Source organism: Salvia splendens, chromosome 10 (genome assembly GCF_004379255.2).
Source record: "Salvia splendens isolate huo1 chromosome 10, SspV2, whole genome shotgun sequence".
NCBI classification, from domain to species: Eukaryota; Viridiplantae; Streptophyta; class Magnoliopsida; order Lamiales; family Lamiaceae; genus Salvia; species Salvia splendens.
The window spans coordinates 1,283,526-1,303,339 of record NC_056041.1 but is presented as its reverse complement, the minus strand read 5'-3'; the positions used below and the strand labels follow the sequence as shown (position 1 = coordinate 1,303,339).

General features: G+C 36.6%; 5 protein-coding genes and 1 pseudogene across 9 annotated transcripts; 1 reads left to right on the top strand and 5 right to left on the bottom strand.

The window, feature by feature from the left end:
- Positions 1 to 165: 165 nt before the first annotated feature.
- LOC121750381 lies at positions 166 to 3,644 on the bottom strand (annotated as a pseudogene).
- Positions 3,645 to 4,094: 450 nt separating this feature from the next.
- On the top strand, positions 4,095 to 5,221 carry LOC121751752 (proteinaceous RNase P 1, chloroplastic/mitochondrial-like). Its single transcript, XM_042146545.1, has 4 exons — positions 4,095 to 4,481; positions 4,618 to 4,731; positions 4,948 to 5,019; positions 5,102 to 5,221. The coding sequence occupies exons 1-4, from the start codon at positions 4,095 to 4,097 to the stop codon at positions 5,201 to 5,203; spliced, it is 675 nt and encodes a 224-aa protein (XP_042002479.1). The 3' UTR covers positions 5,204 to 5,221.
- Positions 5,222 to 5,234: 13 nt separating this feature from the next.
- On the bottom strand, positions 5,235 to 6,821 carry LOC121750380 (thioredoxin F-type, chloroplastic-like). The gene is made up of 3 exons (XM_042144908.1): positions 6,461 to 6,821; positions 5,676 to 5,775; positions 5,235 to 5,482 (listed from the first exon to the last, which is right to left on the bottom strand). The coding sequence occupies exons 1-3, from the start codon at positions 6,736 to 6,738 to the stop codon at positions 5,348 to 5,350; spliced, it is 513 nt and encodes a 170-aa protein (XP_042000842.1). The 5' UTR covers positions 6,739 to 6,821; the 3' UTR covers positions 5,235 to 5,347.
- A 302-nt stretch (positions 6,822 to 7,123) lies between these two features.
- LOC121750378 (protein TIC 20-II, chloroplastic-like) lies at positions 7,124 to 7,868 on the bottom strand. The gene has a single exon (XM_042144906.1). It carries the CDS (start codon positions 7,851 to 7,853, stop codon positions 7,239 to 7,241), a length of 615 nt encoding a protein of 204 aa, XP_042000840.1. The 5' UTR covers positions 7,854 to 7,868; the 3' UTR covers positions 7,124 to 7,238.
- Positions 7,869 to 8,547: 679 nt separating this feature from the next.
- Positions 8,548 to 10,383, bottom strand: LOC121750379. Its single transcript, XM_042144907.1, has 2 exons — positions 9,781 to 10,383; positions 8,548 to 8,932 (listed from the first exon to the last, which is right to left on the bottom strand). The coding sequence occupies exons 1-2, from the start codon at positions 10,285 to 10,287 to the stop codon at positions 8,870 to 8,872; spliced, it is 570 nt and encodes a 189-aa protein (XP_042000841.1). The 5' UTR covers positions 10,288 to 10,383; the 3' UTR covers positions 8,548 to 8,869.
- Positions 10,384 to 11,452: 1,069 nt separating this feature from the next.
- LOC121750377 (putative RNA-binding protein Luc7-like 2) lies at positions 11,453 to 16,542 on the bottom strand. Of its 5 annotated transcripts, none has more exons than XM_042144901.1 (13): positions 16,265 to 16,541; positions 15,961 to 16,013; positions 15,304 to 15,472; positions 15,170 to 15,233; positions 14,771 to 14,850; positions 14,532 to 14,685; positions 14,257 to 14,318; positions 14,095 to 14,157; positions 13,819 to 13,877; positions 13,436 to 13,517; positions 12,140 to 12,183; positions 11,824 to 12,057; positions 11,453 to 11,749 (listed from the first exon to the last, which is right to left on the bottom strand). In XM_042144901.1, exons 1-13 carry the CDS (start codon positions 16,409 to 16,411, stop codon positions 11,731 to 11,733), a joined length of 1,230 nt encoding a protein of 409 aa, XP_042000835.1. In that variant the 5' UTR covers positions 16,412 to 16,541; the 3' UTR covers positions 11,453 to 11,730. The 5 variants fall into 5 exon arrangements, 4 of the variants coding, with proteins under 4 accessions (XP_042000835.1, XP_042000837.1, XP_042000839.1 ...); XR_006039861.1 differs by lacking the exons at positions 11,453 to 11,749; positions 11,824 to 12,057 and adding exons at positions 12,946 to 12,994; positions 13,094 to 13,147 and having other exon boundaries at positions 12,141 to 12,183; positions 16,265 to 16,542; XM_042144903.1 differs by lacking the exons at positions 11,453 to 11,749; positions 11,824 to 12,057 and adding an exon at positions 13,094 to 13,147 and having other exon boundaries at positions 12,141 to 12,994; positions 16,265 to 16,542.
- Positions 16,543 to 19,814: the final 3,272 nt, after the last annotated feature.

Here is a 19,814-nt window from a genome sequence, read left to right as displayed (position 1 = left end):
ACAAGATAGATGTACGATGTTGAAATGGTTGCAGGACAGGATCCAGCTTCTTTGGCATGAACATAAAAATGTATCCAGTGCAAACAGTTTGTGATATTTAGGACCAATTTTAGAATTCGTAGGAAATACCAAAATTTGGCCAAAGTTTATGGTTTTAGAGACCAATATCCTCAAAGATAAATGATTCAACTGCATTAGGACAACCAAAAAAATACTATGATGGAACAAAGAGAGTACTTCTTGGAAAAATATCTCCAAACTACGACAATGTTTTCGACAACAAAATAAAACTATCTAAAAAGTATTCGATCTATCTAAAGTTACACAAATATAAAATGATAAATTCCGTGTGATCAAAACGACGTCGTTTTACACACCATTTGGAGGGCAGCTGCTAGAAGCAAAAGGAGTGTTGATTTGAAGAGAGTGAAAGAAGGAGCAGCAGATATAAGATGTGAGCCAACACCATAACCATTCCCAGTTGCTTCATCTCTCACTTTGATACTTGATGAACCTACAATCATCAACACAAAATTGATCAAAATTCAATTGTTTCATTCATTACCTTAATAGTTTGAAATAATTACTCACAGTTGTATTCTGTACATCCAATGGTCTGATTTTCCAGATCATACACAACAAGCATGTTTGATAATACTATATCTGCAAATTCAAAAAATGATGGGGAAAAAAAACCTAAGAAATCTACATGTAATTTGCTAATAAGATTCATTCTTTACTGAGGTAAGTAGTGAAAGGGGACAAAAGTCTTAGCATCAAGGCAAGTATCATAAAGGATGTTTCTAAATAATGATTTACTAATTGTTAAAAAGTCACAAGAGACAATAGTCGTTTAAATCATGAGGTTCAATACAGAATAGTAAATCACAAAGTCAATTTTTCACAATTGTACCATCCACGAATAAACGATGTCATTTGGTGATGTTCAATGAGGCATCGTTCCATTAAAATAACATTTTTTCTTTTCTTGTCATTTCATTTTTTTTTTCATGAAATAGTGGTATTTTCACCATATAAATTGTCATTTTGTACACGAATGAGACTATTGAGAGAAATTGAATTTTGTATTTGATATTCCGTTTTCAAACTAACTAGAATTTGACCAAACATCGTGAATAAAATGACTAACATCCATGTGAAGTGCACAACTTATGTAAACGAGCAGGCATGAAATATACCTCCCAACAAAAATATATCGCTTTCGGTGCTTGGCAGCATGCTACTATTATTTTTCCAGCCGATACAATATTCGTTATCCTGTAAAATTACATTCACACCATATATATGCATTACTTGGATGTTGGGGTGTTTTACAAAGACGAGCAAACGAATTGATGAAAACAGACAAAAGAATGGCTTACTTTGAATATAAAGAGATAACTGGGGGGATGAACTGGCAAAACGAGAGAGTTTTCGAAATGAAAATTTACTATTGGAAAGCCATCATCAACACGTGAAACGGCACATTAGTCATAATGTGTATAGCGTCAAAGACCTTCTACGAGCTCGCACACGAATGAACACATTCTTCAACAGTCACGAAACTTACGTTCCATTGTACTGAAAACATGTGAACCCTTTCTCTAAACGAGTCTGCAGACCTGGATGCTTCGTCATCATCTAGTTGCAGATATAAATATAGACAAATAATCAGGGAATCGTGGAGAAAGAGAGGCAAGAACAAAGAAAAAAATGCTATTCAAATTTCATACTTGGGATGAAGACATATGTTAGCATACCTTTTCCAAAACCTGTTGATAAACCTCAGATGGAAGAGGGGCCAATGATGAGCTGCTGTCGATTATAGTCCTTCTACTCGATCTCATTGCAGGCAAGTTTGTCGAAAGGTTTATAAGTTGGCCACCTACCTCCAGTAACTCCAAATTCACTCTGTAATGTGACCTAAGATAGTCCAAAAATGTCATAAAATTTAGTAAAACAAATGTCACTCCAGTTTTGTCCAAGATAAATAGAGCTAAACAAACAAATCACATACTCATTTGGGACCAAAGGTGTTCTATTGACTTTGGATCCATTACTTCTCCAATAGCAAAAATTCCACCTCCCCGGTTTCCGTCTAAGCAATGTGAAAAGACCTTTTTCACCTTTCCAGAGGAAGCAAGTTGTGCAAGAATGGTTTCATTTGCTCATCCAAGGCCAAGTAATCCATCAACGTCCTTAGTGGGGTCTTCAGACATTGAGCACCAATGAAGATGACAAAAAAAAAGTTCAAACAATGGAACGAGAACCCAGCAGAGACATAATAAGATCAAAATTGAATAACTACCCAAATGCTATGGAGCCATTCGTTGTTGACGTTTGAAGGTTTTCAGTCACTTGGTTGAATCCAAAATTATCTCTGACAAAGAATCCCGCAGTTTTGTCGCCATCTACATAAGCAACGGATTATTCACATTGCTTTCCGGATCCAGCTGGACAATTTTTATTTGAGCTGCTCGATGCAGCATGACAAAAGTCCTCATCGCAAGTGACATTCTTCCCAGTGGAAGAGGCCGCCAAGTCATACCGCTTGAATTCTACCTGGAAGATTCAAACAATAACATACACCAGTTGTTTTAGTGGTGCTCAGATTTCATTAAAGAAATGAAGGAAGAAACGAACATACACCAAATTTATTTTTCTTGAGACAGCTTTCACAGTCGTGGCAATTCACCCATAGTGTATTACTTCCCGTATCTATATGGACATGATAGTCCACCGGAGGAGTCCCAATCATAATATTGGTGAAATAGAGCCTGAATCAACCTAGCAAAATCAACATCAAGATTCACAAATACAGTGGGGCAGAACCAAAGAAATAGAAATTTCTGTAAAGCAAAATAAGCATTGAGATTTACATTATCAACTACAACAGCTTGTAACATTGCGTATAGAGCAATATATAAGTGTTTCCACCAGTATATCACAATCAAGAGCAAAATAGCCTTCCTTCATCAGGAGAATCCAGGTACAAAAAGGCTTAAAATGTTGCAACTCTACAAGGAGTCATATAGTCCCTTTGTCCCATAGTAGCTGAGTCGCTTTTTGGTCACCCCACTATATTTGAGTCGCTTCCCTTTTATGGCAACGTTTAATCTACTCCTCTACTTTATTACTTCCTCATTTATCTACTTTATTCTCTCAACCTAACTTACTAAACAACACTTTCTTAAATCTTATGCTTTAATATCCAGGGGACAATCCTTCACCACTATCCCAACACAACAAGACAAATCAACATATTGGAGATTCCTTTTTTTTTTCCTATAGTGGCATTTCAACATTAAGAAAGGAGGCAAACAGTTGATTTAATAACACAACAAAATCACTTACAAAAATAAAACCAGCAAAAGTAAACATTCACACAAGAAATTTGAAATGCAAATTCCAAGTCAATGTGAAACATACGAATGTAAAGCTGGGGAATAATGGCCGCCGAGCTGAAACTCAATGGCCGCAAGGTTTCTGCCATGGCGATGCAAATCGTGATCTCTCATAGCTCCCAAAACCGTCTCTCCCTCGCCATCAAACTTGTGATGAACTTCAAACACAAAATGCCCTACCACATAACACATCAACTCTACCAAAATCAACGAAACCAGCCACATTTTCCTGAAATCCATCGCCACCGGAAATAATTACTTGAGAAATTGAAGCTTTAAGCATACTGAAACAACAGCCAAAAACAGCCAGCATATATGAACGAATCTCCATCTCCATCTCGGGAGAAGACAAGATTGTTGATGATAAATAAATAAACAAAATGTGAATTCTGACAAGATTGTCGATTGTATCATTTCGATTGTATTTCCATTCAAAATCACCGTTTCTCGCTGAAGTTCAGTGAGTGATTCCATCGAGCAGTTGGTGGGCATACCCCGCAGCAGAGTCTTTGTCGCGCATTTGCACCTTTTCTAATTCGACAACTCATTTTGCTGAACGATTTCCAGTAGCGATGCTATCCCGCGCGGCGTCGCTCTCACCCAAAGCCTCTCATTTTCTCTCCCACTTATGTAAGAGCTCCAGTTCCCTTCTTCGCCATTCAAAACGTTTCACTTATTTCCCGCAGCGCTATGCATATTCAAAAATACCCATGTCAATGCAGAGAAAAGCTAGGCATTTTTCCTCCGCTTCCTGATACGATTCTGCGTGTGAATCTTGATCGCTGCTCGAAAAACGGAGACTTGGCCGAGGCCCTTCGCCTCTACGAGGAGGCGAAGGCCGACAGCGTTGAGTTCAATCAGCATCATTACAATGTGTTGCTTTACTTGTGTTCTTTAAATACTGAGGAGAGTGGAGAGAATTTTGATAGATTTGATAAAGGATTTGAGATTTTTAAGCAAATGGGAGTTGATAAAGTTGATCCAAATGAGGCAACATTCACAAACATGTCTAGGTTAGCAGCTTCAAAGGAGGATCCTGAATTAGGTTTTGGTTTAGTTAAAAGGATGAAGGATCATGTCTAGGTACTTAACCGTATTCCTCTATATACTCCAGCAGTCATGTGCGTTTGTGTGCTGTGCGTTATTAAATGCTTTGAATCGACCATTTGTGTGATTGTGTTTCGTTTCTTTTGTTACTTTCCTTAGGTATTGACTGTATGCTGCTGTGAGTTCAAAGTGTTTGCTTGTGACAAACGATGAGATGAGAGATCACTTGTTCAACCTTTTAGGCAATAGCTTCTTCCCCAGATGGAAAGAGAAGCACCAGGTAGTTTCTCTTCTTTTTTTCTGATTTATTTCAGTCATAGGATAATAGTCCTTCAAATTACGAAGTTTGTCAAAATATGATCAATCTTACAACAAGGTTTTGAAAACATAATGAAATTGATCATAATTTGAACAAACTTCATAATTAAAATGGTTATTATCTCTCTATTTGTTTCCCTAGATTATGCAAGGAGGCTAATTAGAACTATTTTATCAGGTCCGATTAAAATATTCCAGTGAAGATGGGCTTACACTGCACATGCCACCACCATATTCAATCGTTATCCAGGTTAGTTTTTTCAAGATGTTGAATGGAACTAACCTCATGTTACATCTCGGGTTTCGCTCAAATTCCACGAACATGATATCAGGAGTCGGAACAAGGCAGGTGGCACATACCAACTGTCACCGGAGATGATCTTGAGGCCCCGAGACAATGGATTTGCGCGACAAGGGCAAGACCGGACATATAGCTACATTCCGGCACTAGCAACTAGAATATTCTTTTAAGAAGATAGTAGCAAATACTACCATACATGTGGATTAATATATCAATGAGTTGCAGCTGTCTTTGATCTATTAACATTATATTACAATCTAATAACAATAACAGTAATCTAAGTGGATCTTACAGAATCTATGGCATGAATTAGATTGTCAATTTTGGCTCCTGTTACTTCTTTGACAATCTTGCTATCCTTCAAAATCTTGAACGTAGGAACCACCTTGATACCTAGCTCCTTTGCAAGTGGCTGCAAAGGAAATATATACACATCAGATCAAACTCCATATTCAAATACGAGTGTATATCAATGCAGAACTGAAAAACTAAATATCAGTCTCTTAGAATTTGTGAATCGGATGGCCCACCACGTGACATTCTAATTTAAGGGGATTATTGTCAATCAAATAATGGTCTAACTATGTATATAAATCGTCACTCGCCTTGTTTTCATCGTTGCAGTCGAGCTTCAAGAACAGGACATCGTTGTATTTTTCAGACAGCTCCTGATATCTGGGTGCAATTATCTTACACGGTCCACACCTGTACAAATCATATGTGAATTATTATTTCAAAACCACCAAAATCATTTACAAAGGTTATGGGTTATACTTATATGATCAAACAACTGAGAAGGTGCTTGGTTTGGTTCCATTCATTTGTTTGGTATGACTCTTTCTTAAGAATCATCGTTCCTACTATATCAGGCATCGTCATTCCTTCCTCAACATATGGAAATAGTCATTCTATTTCTCCCTCGTTCCATTCTACCTAAGTCCTCACTCACCAAAACCATCAACTAAGCACATTTGTGCAAATATGCGCCAAAACCGCAAAGGCCCGCCCTCATGTACATTTTCCTTTAAAACCAAAGGAAACGTATAGTTTCTTAATTGATAAGATATTCACCATTTCAGTGTAATATGAATCAAGCAAAATTATAACTCAAATGAGAGAAATTATCAATTGTCTTATGATATTTTAAAGTTTCAATACACCTCAAGGAAACAATGAGTTAGTTTATACTCAAATTCCTAAGCTAAAGGTCACAACCTTCATTTTCCTTCCTCAATCAATCAAAATTATGCTTCGTTGAATCCATTTCCCTCTAATCCTTTTTTACCTCATTGATATCTAATTTCATTAATCCAAACCAGCAAAACTCCTCACAATGCAGCAGTAAAAACGAGTCAAAAACTATTAAAAAACGCAAAGATGATAAGCTCACCACTGCGTGTACATATCAACGACGACAGTTTTATCGCCGGCGGCTTTCACGATCGGCCAAAAGGTATCCTTAGTAACAGCCGTCACCTTCCCCACCTCCGCCGATTGCGCAGCCACATCCAAGCTGCACCTCACTCCCGCGCTCAATCTCAGCCTCCTCTTCATCACCAGCTGTGGACAATCACCCCCCACAAATAGCTGCTTCTCCGCAACTCCAAGCACCGGAAAATTCTGCACCATTGAATTCCTCGGAGCTGCGCTGTACACTCGCAACGCCATTAATCGAAGTTTAATTTACTGTGTGAACAAAGTGTGTGTGTGTGTGTGGAGATGAGGATTGAGAATTGTGGAGTGGTATGGTATTTATCGGAGAGGGAGTTGGAATTTGGGGGGCGATGAAACTGGACCGTTAATTTCTTTGGGTGGTCCGGAATGACGAAATTACCCTCGAGATCTTTTAGTTTGTTGGAATATTTTGTGATTTGCCCCTAATTTTTGTGGCAATGATATTTGCATCACCAAGTTCCTAAATTCAGAATTTATGAGAATTTTGTGATTTACATGCAAAACCAAAATACAAATCATCAAACTGTCAATCATTTGATGAACACAAAAATACTGCACATAAATTTAACTGAGCTTTAACCAAACATAACTCTCCAAATTACAACCAAAATGGTGCATAGTTCAGCAAAATTATTCGACTGCGTGAACAACGTTATAAAGAGAAAGAAAGAGAGAGAAGAGGAAAATTAAATTAAAAAAAGGTGAGAAATTCATTATTCTAGCTGGCGGCCAGCAGCTTGAGCAACAATGGGCAAATACGGAGTCTTCCCAAGCACACTCGACACCAGCCCATAGACAAAGCAGGCCACCACAAACAAAAAAAGCCCAGAATAGGCCCACGCCGTGACCTTCAGCCCAAGCCCGGTCCGCCCGGGGGAAACTATCCTCTGCAGCAGCACGGGGAGCACGAGGAGCACGTCGAGCACGAGCGCCTGCAGCGCGTTGAACCTGGCGTAGCGGCTGAAGCTAGGGTTCCTGACGACGCCGAGGTAGAGGCCGAAGAAGGTGACGAAGCTGGCGTAGGGGACGGAGTGGTAGAGCGAGAGCAAGGGGATTAGGGGCTCGAAGGGGGCGGCGAGGAGCGGGTACTTGGCGAAGAGGAATCGCCCGTATTGGAGGCCGTTGAAGAAGGGGATGAAGTAGGACGCGGCGGAGATGAGGCGGTCGGTGGCCGGCGTTGGTGTGTAGGAGCATTTTGTTGTCGAATTGGGGATTGATTTGAGGCGGAATTGGGGGAGGGGTGTGCGGAGGGTTGATTTGAGGGGGTGGGGGAGGATGGGGGAGGGGCGATTGGGGAGGGAGAGGCGGAGGAGTGGGATGGAAGCCATGGATGTGGAGAGGAAGGGTTTTTTTAGGGGTTTTACTTTTTTTTGTTTGAAATGTCTGTGATTTCAGTCATTTCCAAATTTATATATAGACTTTAATTTGTTTTGGATATAGCAAAATTGATTTGCAGTCTTAATTCTAGTTTAATGAAGATCAAAAGTCAATTTTGATCTTAAATATAGGATCAAGATACGAATTTGATCCAAAATACTTTCTCCGTTTCATAATAAGAGTCACTTTTGTTATGGACACAGATTATAAAAAATGTAAAGAATAGTGGGTAGTAAAGAATAGTGGGTTGAAAAAGTTAGTGTAATATGAGACTCTTTTTATAATAATGTAATTGGAGTGAGTTAGTGGAGTGTGGAACCTACTTGCTATTTATGGTAAAAATGAAGTGTAACTCTTATTTGGAACGACCAAAAATAACAAAGTGTAACTCTTATTGTGGAACAGAGGGAGTACTCACTTTTTGAAAAACAGGTCAATAATAAATGAAAATGTTGTTGAAGTAGTTTTTTTACGGTTCCGTCAAAAAAATAACAGTCGACACTAATTGCACAGTGGCATGACAGTCTATTTTTTAAAAAGAGGATATTTTGGACAAAATTCGTATTTTTGTGGACCAAAATTGATCTTTACTCTTTAATAAAATGGGCTAAGAAATCTGAACAAAACAACACAAAAACAGCTCTATACAGACATAACACATGGATTAAATTATAGATTAATTATCATCAACTTTATACATCAATAATTTTTCAATATAACAATTCAAGAAACTATTAGGAACACCATACCTATATCAATACAAAGAAGGGGACAATGAAACAACAATTTGGAACCACTTTACTATTCATACAATCTCTTCACTAAGTTATCCTGCATCACTCAGTAAAATGGAAAATGGCTGCTTGCATTGTCAAGACAATGAACAAATCTGTAGATACGTAGGCCGGTAATTAGATCAAGGATCCATACCACAAGCATAGTAGTAACAACTCATTTCTCTCTTGGTTCAAGAAGCCGCTCTCTGTCCCTCATCTGTCACTCGCTCCATCTCCAAGTGGCCATGAAGATCCTGCAATGTCATACAATGAGTTTAGTACATAATCCTAAATTTTGCTTTTTGATATTGGCAACAGTACCAATATTGAAGATACCACAAAGAATCCACACAATCATCAACAAATACTAATCCAATGAGAATGAGTCCTACTTTGTGGTTCTACATAAGCATTAAAAACATTCTATCCGGGCAGTTTACAGACTATTTTTATACTTTACGTCCAGTAAAATGATTCCAATAAATAGGAGAATCGTGGATAGGAAACTATAATAACAGCTACACAATTTATTGTAGAAATTTGCAGACCAATGATTACATATGAATGCTACAATGAGTTATACCTCAGCTTTGTAGCACCATATAGATGCAAGCCAGGCTTCCCAACTACAATTTGCCGAAATAGAAGATAAACATAAACGCTAGATCACCAACTGATTCCAATACCAAATCCAATTGCAAATAATAGCAACCCAATCCAAACACTATATTCTCCATATACAACGGGAGAGAAAGCAAATCGCATCAAAATTTATTAATGTACCCTTAAATCAAGATCCAAATCTATTGCCCTACCACATTACAACAAGTCAAAAACAAGAAAACACGAGCACACAAATCAGCTAGTACATATACTACAACACAACATACTGTTTCAGCAAATCTTCATCTTGCAAGTCAAAGCAACTCGTCTTGAGACTATTGTTAACAAAATGTTGCATTCTAAACTGTTTATCATCCAAATCGTATCAAACCTAATCAATTTATCCTCAATTCCAAACCACAACAGACAGAGCAAATGCAGAAAATCAATTCCAAACGCTTATTCATAAAAATCGCAGCAAATTTACAAAAACACAAACCTCAACAGGACGAGTGGCAGCACCGCCTTTCTCAAACAGAAACACCGTCTCACCGTCGCCGAGGACAGCATTACACTCCTTCGGCGTCTCGAAGAACGACAAGGAGAACTGCTTGAACACCATGCCAACGTCGAAGTAAATCAGGCCGGAGCTGGGGATATCGACGCGAATGCTCTTCACCGGCAGCCACAGGAACAGATCCTGCGCGGCGACGCCGGAGATATCGGAAATCTGGCCATAACTCAGCCTGCCGGTGATGTTGCATTGGTATCGCAGCGGCGTCTCGAACTTGGCGTCGCACGGCGAAGCGGAGAGCATGCGGATCTCGAAGGCGCCGGAGAGAGGATCGACGGAATATTCCGATATGCCCTTGGGAAAAAGGCCCATCGGCAAACCGTTGGATTGCAGGACGTCGTAGAACGAGGTGTGGGAATCGGAATTTGCGGCGGCAGACGCTGTTAACAGGATTACTATCGTTAGGATTGCTGCGCGATTTGTGGAAGCCATTTTTGGGGGAAATTTGGACCTAAAATACAGAATTCTGAAGGTTAGGGATGGGTGTGTTTTTATATGTGTGAGAGAAAGGGGGAAAAGAAGGGGGGATTTTTTTCCGCTTTTGAAATGATTCTGTCTATATATAATTATATATACACATACCTTATTTCTCATTATTCAAACTGCTCCAATTTTATTACTACTATTATTTTTTAATTACAATTCACACGTTCAAATTCATGCATATCGAATGACTCAATCTGTAGTCTAATCTATTGATAAAATAACTTGTACGTATAACCGGAAGATATATCATAGAATCTTAATATATTAATGGAAGATATATCATAGAATCTTAATACCAAGACAAATGAAAAATAATCACTACTCGTTGAAAAAGAAATTAACGACGATGATGACTTAGTAGTATCATATAATCACTAATTGTTGAAAAAGAAATTAAAGACGATGATTACTTAGTAGTATCATCTTAAAGTTCATAATAAATATTAGTGAAATTTAGAAGAAATCACTCATACTACATCTTTAGGAGGCATTGTTTTTACAATTCTCAAAACTTTGTCAAGTTTGTCGATGGTTTGAGATGATTTTATACATTAAGAAAATCTCGTTTAATCTTTGGAGACAATACATCAACAAGCACTAGCTAGAGCATTTAGCCTTGTAGGACGACTATATGACTAGTGTTGGAGGGCTATTCCTTAAATGCAAACGATACACCTCTTGAATTGGAGTGTGTAAGCAAGAATTGGCAACCAACAACTGTGGACTTCTTCTTCCACATTTGCCTTCAAAAGGAGCATTGAGGAATGGTTTTGAGGCACACAAAATTCACAAAGCATTTGAAAGCTTGTATTCTCTATTCCTTTGTCTTCTCATTGTTTAGTCTTTCTAGTTCCTCTATCCTAAAATAGTGGTGTTAGCCTTTTTGTAATCATCTACACATTATTAGTGAAATTTCCTCCTCTGACCATTGACAGAACCACGTAAAAATTATGGAAAAATCTCAAGGAAACGTTAATTATTACAGTGAAAGAAATGAAACAAAATAAATGAAACGGAAATTACAGCATAAATAATGGAGTACTCCTAAAACAATTTATTGCAAGTCCGTCGAGGAAACTTATGAGCAAATAGCTGAAAAACTTTACCTAAATTTTTGTCTTAAACTTAAAACTCTCATTCAGTTAAAACCGTTTTAACTCGACTCAACTAATAACAGAAATATACTCGAACACGAATCCTTAGAATCTGACAACAGTTATAATAATAATAGCAACAATCAAACAGCCTAGCCTAGCCTTCACTTTCCAAATGGAGCAAAACTAGATTTTCTCCAAGCTTTACTGATGCAGAACAAGTGAAGTGTAACTCCACAGGTCCAGAGCTTGCTTGTAGACAGATAGTAGTAACTGGGCTTCCTTCTTTGTACAGCTAGTTCCGATCGCGACGCCTGCACGGAAAGGGGACAGTTAGAGATGCACACAGAGAGTGAAAGGAGATGAGATGAGGCATTAGATACAGAACCTGTTGCGGTCATAATCTCTTGACCGCTCTCTTGACCGAGAACGAGATCTTCGGTGACTCCTCGAATCGTAGTTACGAGAACTCTCCCTCTCTCTTACACGCTCGCGGTCACTACCACGGTTGCGATCATAATGCCTATCTCGGTCTCGGCTCCGACGATCATAATCCTTACGATCACCTCTATCAACTCTTTCTCGATCCTTGCTAGATCCTCTCTCATGCTCCAGGCTTTTCCTGAATAGATGTGTATAAAGTCAACAATCCCATCACTGAAGCAGAGAGTCCAAGGAGATAATAACAAAAAAAAATTACTTACCTTCTCTCTTCTTCAAGGGTTCTACGTTTCTTGTCTCGCTCTTCCTGATAATGATCCAAAATAAGATACATTTGAAATGACACATTATAGTTGATCCGAGTTAAAGTATAATCGAAATAAACAAACATATTCTTCCCCATGGGCCCACTGAAGGTGCAAACCAACTGAAGAAATTTTACTGCCCCTTGGTATATCTGTTTTATCTTACCAAGAAAATGTAAACTTATCAGTTTGAATCATTTTCTGGGTCTCTTATTTGTTAAGTATAAATCTCAAGACTGTTCCCTAGAGATACATGCTGTGCTGCTAAACCCGAGAGATAAAAACAGCATGTTTTCGTCAGAGATACCCTCGAGATTAATCAATCATTTGTGTACTATCAACTAAAAGTCAAATTGGTACCTTCTTAAAGGTAAGGCACAGTATGCCACAACAGTGATAAATTATCATATTCAATTGGCGTATCCAGCTAAGGTTAGAGCAGAAACAGCTAGTCGGTGCAGATTAAAAAGCAAATGTGAATCTACACTGGTTTGCAGAAAACTACAATAAGAATTGTGTCTGTTTCCTGACTAACAAACCTGATTTTCAAAGGCATCAAATGTACCCCTTTTCCCGCAGAAAAGGCAAATTACTGTCCCCTAAGCAGCATCTAGATACAGTAAAACATGATAAATTCATAATCTTTATCTAATCGGTCTTAATAACTCCAATCAGCTAAAGCCTCTCATTTTTATTTTCAAATTAGCTAATAAAATGATTTTCATCTGTTCGAATTCTACTTTAGAGAACTTCAAACGTCATACCAGGAAAACTTACAGATGGTCACCAGCTGTTACCTTACCCTTTTGTTTCCTGAGATCTCAAATATGGCCGGGATGAACAAGATTTTCATCAATAATCCAAATTGAAGTATTTATGAAACACACTTACACTAGGATAAGGAAAACTCACAGAGGACATATAAAGTGAGACTCTCTATAAGAAATTGAAAGATTATAGCAGCACCTGAATAAAAATATTACCAGCTTAGGAATTGAAAGAATTAAGTACTTTTAGATCAATTGAACAAACACAAAGCCATCAGATCACGCATAGTAGATTAAAGATAAACTTTGAACCCCAACAACATTAATAAATGGCAGATTGAGAATACATACTTACGTGCAAGCACAAACAACAATTTACAAAATTTCTACCTTTAGTTGTGCAATAACAAGCTAAAGACCTTATTAATTTGAAAGTGAAAGAGAAGAAGAGAGATAGTTGCGAGAGAGAATGATCATCCGTTGGTACCTGGAGTTCAACTAGCTTTTCACGGATTAGCATATACCCTAAATGGAGCTTTCCACCAAAATGATCAGCTAAACGGCGGTCGCTGAAAATCAAATTCACATAATCACTTTAACAACTAGCTCAAGACAACCATGAATTATTAATAAAGTGTAATACATCCTAATAAGAGTTCTCGTTACTACAGCATGACTACAAGCATAAAACATAAAATAACGCACATTCTTTAGCTGCAAAAGTTATCCTCGTAAAACTGGGCCCAAAAGCCTGCTGGTGACAAGGAGGTATAATTGCCAGGTCAAAAGATGAAGTATGCGAAGCTATAACTACTTTGTCATCCTAATTCTAGAAGTAGATCATAATTATAAGATCAACAAATAATGTACCTGTCATAAACACTGAGGAATGCTCCACAAATGTCACAGACACGAAGCTTCTGATCAGTCTGCAAGTACAAGATTAATTTATTAGATACAGCGCCAGTCTCTAATTTCATAGTACTATATAATTTGGGAAGCTTAATGTTAGAATAGACATCATCATGCATTTCCACTTCTAGAGTGCCGAAATTATTTCAGTGAAGTTGCTAAAACACTTTCTAGTCAACATTGTTGCTGATGGCAATCAAACTAAAATTGTCAGATAGAGAAATGGAGACTCACAATGCGCACATCAGCAGCTGTGTACTTTGAAGAATCCAGTACAGGTTCCTGTCGAGCTGGCAGCTGGATCAAATCATAGTAAGTTAGAAGATAGTACTCATATTCAGTAGAGTTAGCTCAACAGTAAAATGTTAAGTGTAATCTAACAAAGCAGATTGTAACCTTTTTTAGTGCTTCGGCCTCTTCTAATGCTTTCTGTGCTTCATCTACCATTCCTTGTTCACCTGTAAAATATACCAAAAGCACATTCAGTAATGTATTATGAATACACCTAAAAGCAAACACAGTACTGAAGTTTGAAGTTGAACACAATGTTTGAACAGAAATACAGAATCACTTCAGCATTTTCCATTTCATTATGACATGCACTCAATAGTCATTATTTAGAAATCATGTATATTTAGCATGATTATATTTATAACCAACGAATATCTGACCAAGTTCTTCAGCTTTCTTTAGCTTTTCATTGATCATCTCCTGAATGTGAGGATCTGGAACAGCTGCAGGCATAGGTGCACCCTGCGAAGCATTCGCCATAGGCTGAGGAAGAGATGCACGATCTTTGTTGAAGGCATCCAAAAGAAGCATAGACTACAATTAAAGAACAAACAACAGTTAGCCTTCCACTGCATCGTCTTTAGACATACTATAAAGGTAAATTTCAAAGCCTTTAAACCTGTTTATCTGCTCTTTGAGTTCTTAGCTCTTCAATCTCTTCCTGGACCCGCATCTTCATGTCCGTCTTGCCTTCAAGATCTATAATATCAAAAAATGGTCAGTAGCACCAAAGTTGAATATCAGATGTAGCCAGATTTAAGAGAATGCAGTTTACTGGAATAGATTATGTTCACGTCAAGATTATATAAAATGTTAAAATACTTGATCACGTTAGACTGGGATAAGTTCAAGCCAGTAGGACAGGATTGACACAGGCAACAGGAAAAAATCGATTATTTTAAGATTTTCTGTATTGTTTGGTTCCACAAGCCTATTTTTAGACTGCACAGCATACAAAAAGATTATTCAGAGTGAACCATAAATTTGAAGTAGAAAGGGAGAATAACACTTTACTTACCAAATTGATCGTGTTCATGCAATTTCTCCTTAATTTGCTTTGACATCTCATCAATCTCTGGTGTCTGCAATACCACAAGATTAACTAATACAATAGATGGCCAGAAATGGAAGACAGTGAGTTAAGAAGTCTACCAGGGTAACTTCCGATACAGAAATTGCAACAGCTGCTTTGGCATCCTCTTCATCGAGTCTCTTCAGAGCCCTTTCAATTTTACGATCACACTCAACAATAAGTCTGTCTATGTTATCCTCTAAATCCCTATCATAATTGTCAACACCCTTTGCTTTTGCATCCTCATATCTGAGATGAGTTAAGTGTAACAAGATAACTAAACTTTAAGGAGTGAGTACACACTACATATCCCACAACAATACTACCATTCACTTCATCTCCAAAACAGTACACTTTGCCAGACATCATAACATAGAAAAAAATTTATAAGCAACTCCAGTTACATAAAAACTTGCCCAGGCACTAACTGGCGACTTCTCTCATTACAGCAACCTATTTATGAAACAAAAATATCCAGCATCTAAGTGAAGCATTCTCTTGTTCAACATCATATACCTCCTTCCCTTTCAGTAACAAGCAACCAACCATCAAGGCCATAGGATATTTTACTAAGGATATAAGTAAGTTCTAAGATAGCATCAAAAATAATAGCAAGTTTCCCTTCTCAAGTAATAGCTTCTTCAAATTTTCGATCGTAATTAAATTTAGACTCGCCAAGAAACAAAACACAGCATAACCTTCAAACAAATTAACAAATTCTGGTGAAAAAAGGATACTCTTTCCTCAGCTGCAATGAATGCACCTTGGGGCATGGTCCCTTGTCCATTTTCTACACCAAAAACCAATAACTCAATTAGCAACCAACCACCAAAAATCTATATGTACAACAATTCGGTGAATCAATCAAACACCATTATCAATCCAAAAACCACATAATTCACAAGTTCAATACCATCAAACCTTCGAGATTTATACGCATTCGCATAGCAGCATAAATAATTGACAAATTACGCAGGCTCATTCATAAAACATATCAATTTCAAACTAGAAAACAAACATTAAACACAAAAAAACACGCACAGTGAGCTGGAAAAGCTCGTGCGGGCAAAGGCCGGCGAGGAAGAGGCGGCAGACGTCGCGATCGTAGTACTTGTGCGTCACCTCCTGCGCGTCGCCGTTGCGGTTGGCTCCCATCAGCACATCGAGCTGCTTCCTTAGCGCATCCATGGCTTCCGTTCCGAACGTGAGCGCGTTCGGTAGCAGCGAATTGTGAGTGTGTGACTGTGTGAGGGTTTGGTTTGGCCCTAGAATTGGGAAAATTGGTCGAATGAAAGGGAAAGCGTTGTTTATTTTGGGCGTTTTATTGATTTGTTAATATAATTAATTTTCTATGAAGTTTCTTATTTACCCCTCTGTATATAGAGGCTTGTTTGATTGGGGCTGCTGGTTGGTAGAGTTGATTGGGTGGCAAAAATAAATTGAATTAACAGTATAATTATAAGATTATTAATCAAGAAAAGTTTTATATTTGTCGTTTGAACTTTGATGCAGTACTATATAAGACAAAATCAGGATAAATGTGTTTGATAGATTAGTTTGTTTTGTAAATAAGATATAAAATGATTTTTTTTGCCCATATTACAATTACAAATACAAATACTACTCCATGTTTTATCTCGCTTTAAAAATGATTGATTTATTAATTAAAGAATTAAAATAAAATTAATGTGATATTGGTGCCAACAATGGTGAAAGATCAACCCATTTTAGGGGAGCACCGCCCTCTTCGACGACGGGACACCCATGTTAGGCGACTGAGAATCAAGTTGCAACACGAATAATCTATGGCAAAAAATTGAAAGGCATACAATATATGTGCACTATTTGTAGAAAAGGTAGTAGATCCGATAAATCAATGCATACATTAACAGTTAAAAAAATAAAAATAAACGCATTATGATCAGTGTAGAATTAATTCATTTTATTAATCGAGTAAAAATATATTTATATCCAAAATCAGAGTAATATATATTAAGTGCCATACCATTTTGTAGGTAATATTAATAAGGTATATCATTGAAATGTTATATATGATCACCGATATTACCTCTATTATCATTTTTAATTTCACATCATTCACCATCTGGATTTTTTATATATAAAGTAGCTTACACCCCAACCACATAAAATTCTTTTAATTTTTTTTTGTAATTTTAATTTTGTTAAAATTATTCAAAATCATCTCTAGCCCTTGCTAATTGACGCAAATGAAGACCAGTTTTCCGAGATTGTAAGATTAAGAAAGATTGAAATCAAAGAGGAAAAAAATAAGAAAAATATATACAAAAGATTGATTTGAGAAATGAATGAGATAGGTCTGTTTAGTGATTTTGTAAATTAGATAGGAAAAGCATGAAGTTTAATGTTGTTTGCGATGTCTCGCGTCGAAATATTCAGGTCGTCTATGTGGATATATTGTTGATGTGATATGTACGTGCTTCAACTGATGATGTGAGTGGATAGTATTTATGCATGTTATCAAATTGACTATTTATATGGTGAAATACCGAAAAAATTGTGAAGTATGGTCAAAATATTTTTTCGCTGGAAGAAAAAAATGGAGTTTAATGTTGCTTGTGATTATCCATGTTGAAGTATTCAGGTCGTTTATGTAGAATATATATTGTTGACGTGACATGTACATGTCTCAACATGATAATGTGGTTGAGTAGTAATTAAAATGTAAATGTAAAACCAAATATCAATTGGCACGTCAGATACGAAACAATTTCACACTAATTAGAGCCAGCGATGGTATAATTGTGAACACTTTTAAACTTCGTGATTTTTCATATCAATATTTTTAAATTTCAGATTGATCGCAATTTGACTAAACTTCATTAGTTTTGGTAATTTGCCTATTTTTATTTATTGTAATTAAGAATGGTTTATATATATTTTGTGTTGCTGTTAATTCTTTTTTCTTTTTCTTGTATAGCTTATGGATCATGCCAATATCCATGAATCCAACAATGGACGACTCTACGAACGAGTACACTAGAAATAAATTGGTGCTTTTTTACATATTTAGTTGGATGGAAATCAGCTTTTGATTGATGATAAAGCACAATAAAAGGGATTGTGGTTGACATATACTCATGTAAAAACAATAGTCAATTTAAAAGGTCTTCTATACATAAATGCAGGTATTTAATTGCATGAATGTGGTGATCGATGGTTGGACCATTTATTATTGTATGTAATAATTTCCCTAGTCAACTATAAAAAAAGGTCCATGAATAATTGTATTTATTCTATTTTCAGACTTTTTGTTACCATTTTTTTCAATTTTTGACTTTGAGAGCATTTTAGTCAATTTAAAAATATCCTGACCTTCATTTTTTTTTGCTCGATTCTATTTAAGCGTGCTGATAATATTTAATGCCTTTATATAGCTATGATAAATCATTTTTTTAGCAAAGCTATCTTACCATGCCTCCCGTAAAATATAGTAGTACATTTTATTAATACATGAAAATTATGGTCATTTCAGTATCTCTTTAAATATTCCAATTGTACACATACAAAAAGAAATGTTATGCATGAATTTATTTTCTGATCACTTCCAAAACATCGAACTAATTATAGTTAAATGTTTCCAACTTTTTATATACTCTCATATACCTTTTGAATTTTACATTTATTTTCCACCTAATATTATAGTATTCACTCTCTATATATAACATAAAAGTCTTAATACATCAACGAGTGGATTTTCATTGTTCAATTTTCATTTTCATCATGGAGAAAAATACTTACTAGTTGCTTCTCTCTTGTATATTAATAATTGTGTGTGGAGTAGATGGACGCAACGAAATAGTTGTCAAAGATGTAGTAAGTATACATTAAAAATCATATAATTTCATTTTTTTTATTTAGTGTTATAAATTTCTTTAGCAATTGATGAAATAAATTTGATTTTATTTAGGGGGTTGGTGCATCGCAAAATTAACTGTTGATCCAGAGAAGCTGCAAAAATTTACAGCTTACTACGGCAAATTAATGGACTTTTCAAGTATTGAAATAGGAGGTGAATGCTTTGATCCACCCCTCATTCCAGCCCATGCAAATTATGTCATCGATCTTGTCTACAGGCGTACTTCTGAATGCGATCCTGATATCGCCAATATTGTCTTAATCGATCCTTGTAAGTTCGCTCGTTTTAATTGTTGAAAAGTTATGAAATTTGGTTGAATTCTGGTTTGGCCCGCAACTTTAAAAATCAGTTGAAAAAAATATGAAGTTTAACATATTTCACAATCATCTCACCTCGAAATATTCGAGTGATTAGGTAGTTGTTAAGTGTTTTTTTTATCAACTTCCGGATATCATGTCAAAAGATACGATATCACTCAAATCAAGGCTCGCGAGACAATTGTGAATAATGCTAAACTTCACAATTTTTCCGGCCAAGTGCAAGTGGATCAGAATTTGATCAGTTTTTTTTTTGCAATTTTCCCCTATTTTTAATATACGTGTTTTATTTTTTGTAATTAAGAATTAATTATTAGAGCTAATTTTTGTTATTTTGATTAGGTAGTAAAGGTCATTAAATTTGTAAACCAAATAG

What these genes read in the sequence shown, in the direction of transcription:
- LOC121751752 (XM_042146545.1), top strand. Translation starts at nt 4,095, where the DNA reads ATGCATATTCAAAAATACCCATGTCAATGCAGAGAAAAGCTAGGCATT. An exon ending in TTAAAAGGATGAAGGATCAT is followed by an intron (nt 4,482 to 4,617) that starts GTCTAGGTACTT and finishes CTTAGGTATTGA; the next exon opens with CTGTATGCTGCTGTGAGTTC. An exon ending in CATATTCAATCGTTATCCAG is followed by an intron (nt 5,020 to 5,101) that starts GTTAGTTTTTTC and finishes ACATGATATCAG; the next exon opens with GAGTCGGAACAAGGCAGGTG.
- LOC121750380 (XM_042144908.1), bottom strand. Translation starts at nt 6,738, where the DNA reads ATGGCGTTGCGAGTGTACAGCGCAGCTCCGAGGAATTCAATGGTGCAG. An exon ending in GTTGATATGTACACGCAGTG is followed by an intron (nt 5,776 to 6,460) that starts GTGAGCTTATCA and finishes TGATTTGTACAG; the next exon opens with GTGTGGACCGTGTAAGATAA. An exon ending in ACTGCAACGATGAAAACAAG is followed by an intron (nt 5,483 to 5,675) that starts GCGAGTGACGAT and finishes TTTCCTTTGCAG; the next exon opens with CCACTTGCAAAGGAGCTAGG.
- LOC121750378 (XM_042144906.1), bottom strand. Translation starts at nt 7,853, where the DNA reads ATGGCTTCCATCCCACTCCTCCGCCTCTCCCTCCCCAATCGCCCCTCC.
- LOC121750379 (XM_042144907.1), bottom strand. Translation starts at nt 10,287, where the DNA reads ATGGCTTCCACAAATCGCGCAGCAATCCTAACGATAGTAATCCTGTTA. An exon ending in CTGCCACTCGTCCTGTTGAG is followed by an intron (nt 8,933 to 9,780) that starts GTTTGTGTTTTT and finishes ATGACATTGCAG; the next exon opens with GATCTTCATGGCCACTTGGA.
- LOC121750377 (XM_042144901.1), bottom strand. Translation starts at nt 16,411, where the DNA reads ATGGATGCGCTAAGGAAGCAGCTCGATGTGCTGATGGGAGCCAACCGC. An exon ending in AGGCCGAAGCACTAAAAAAG is followed by an intron (nt 14,158 to 14,256) that starts GTTACAATCTGC and finishes GATTTGATCCAG; the next exon opens with CTGCCAGCTCGACAGGAACC. An exon ending in TTCCTCAGTGTTTATGACAG is followed by an intron (nt 13,518 to 13,818) that starts GTACATTATTTG and finishes TTTGATTTTCAG; the next exon opens with CGACCGCCGTTTAGCTGATC.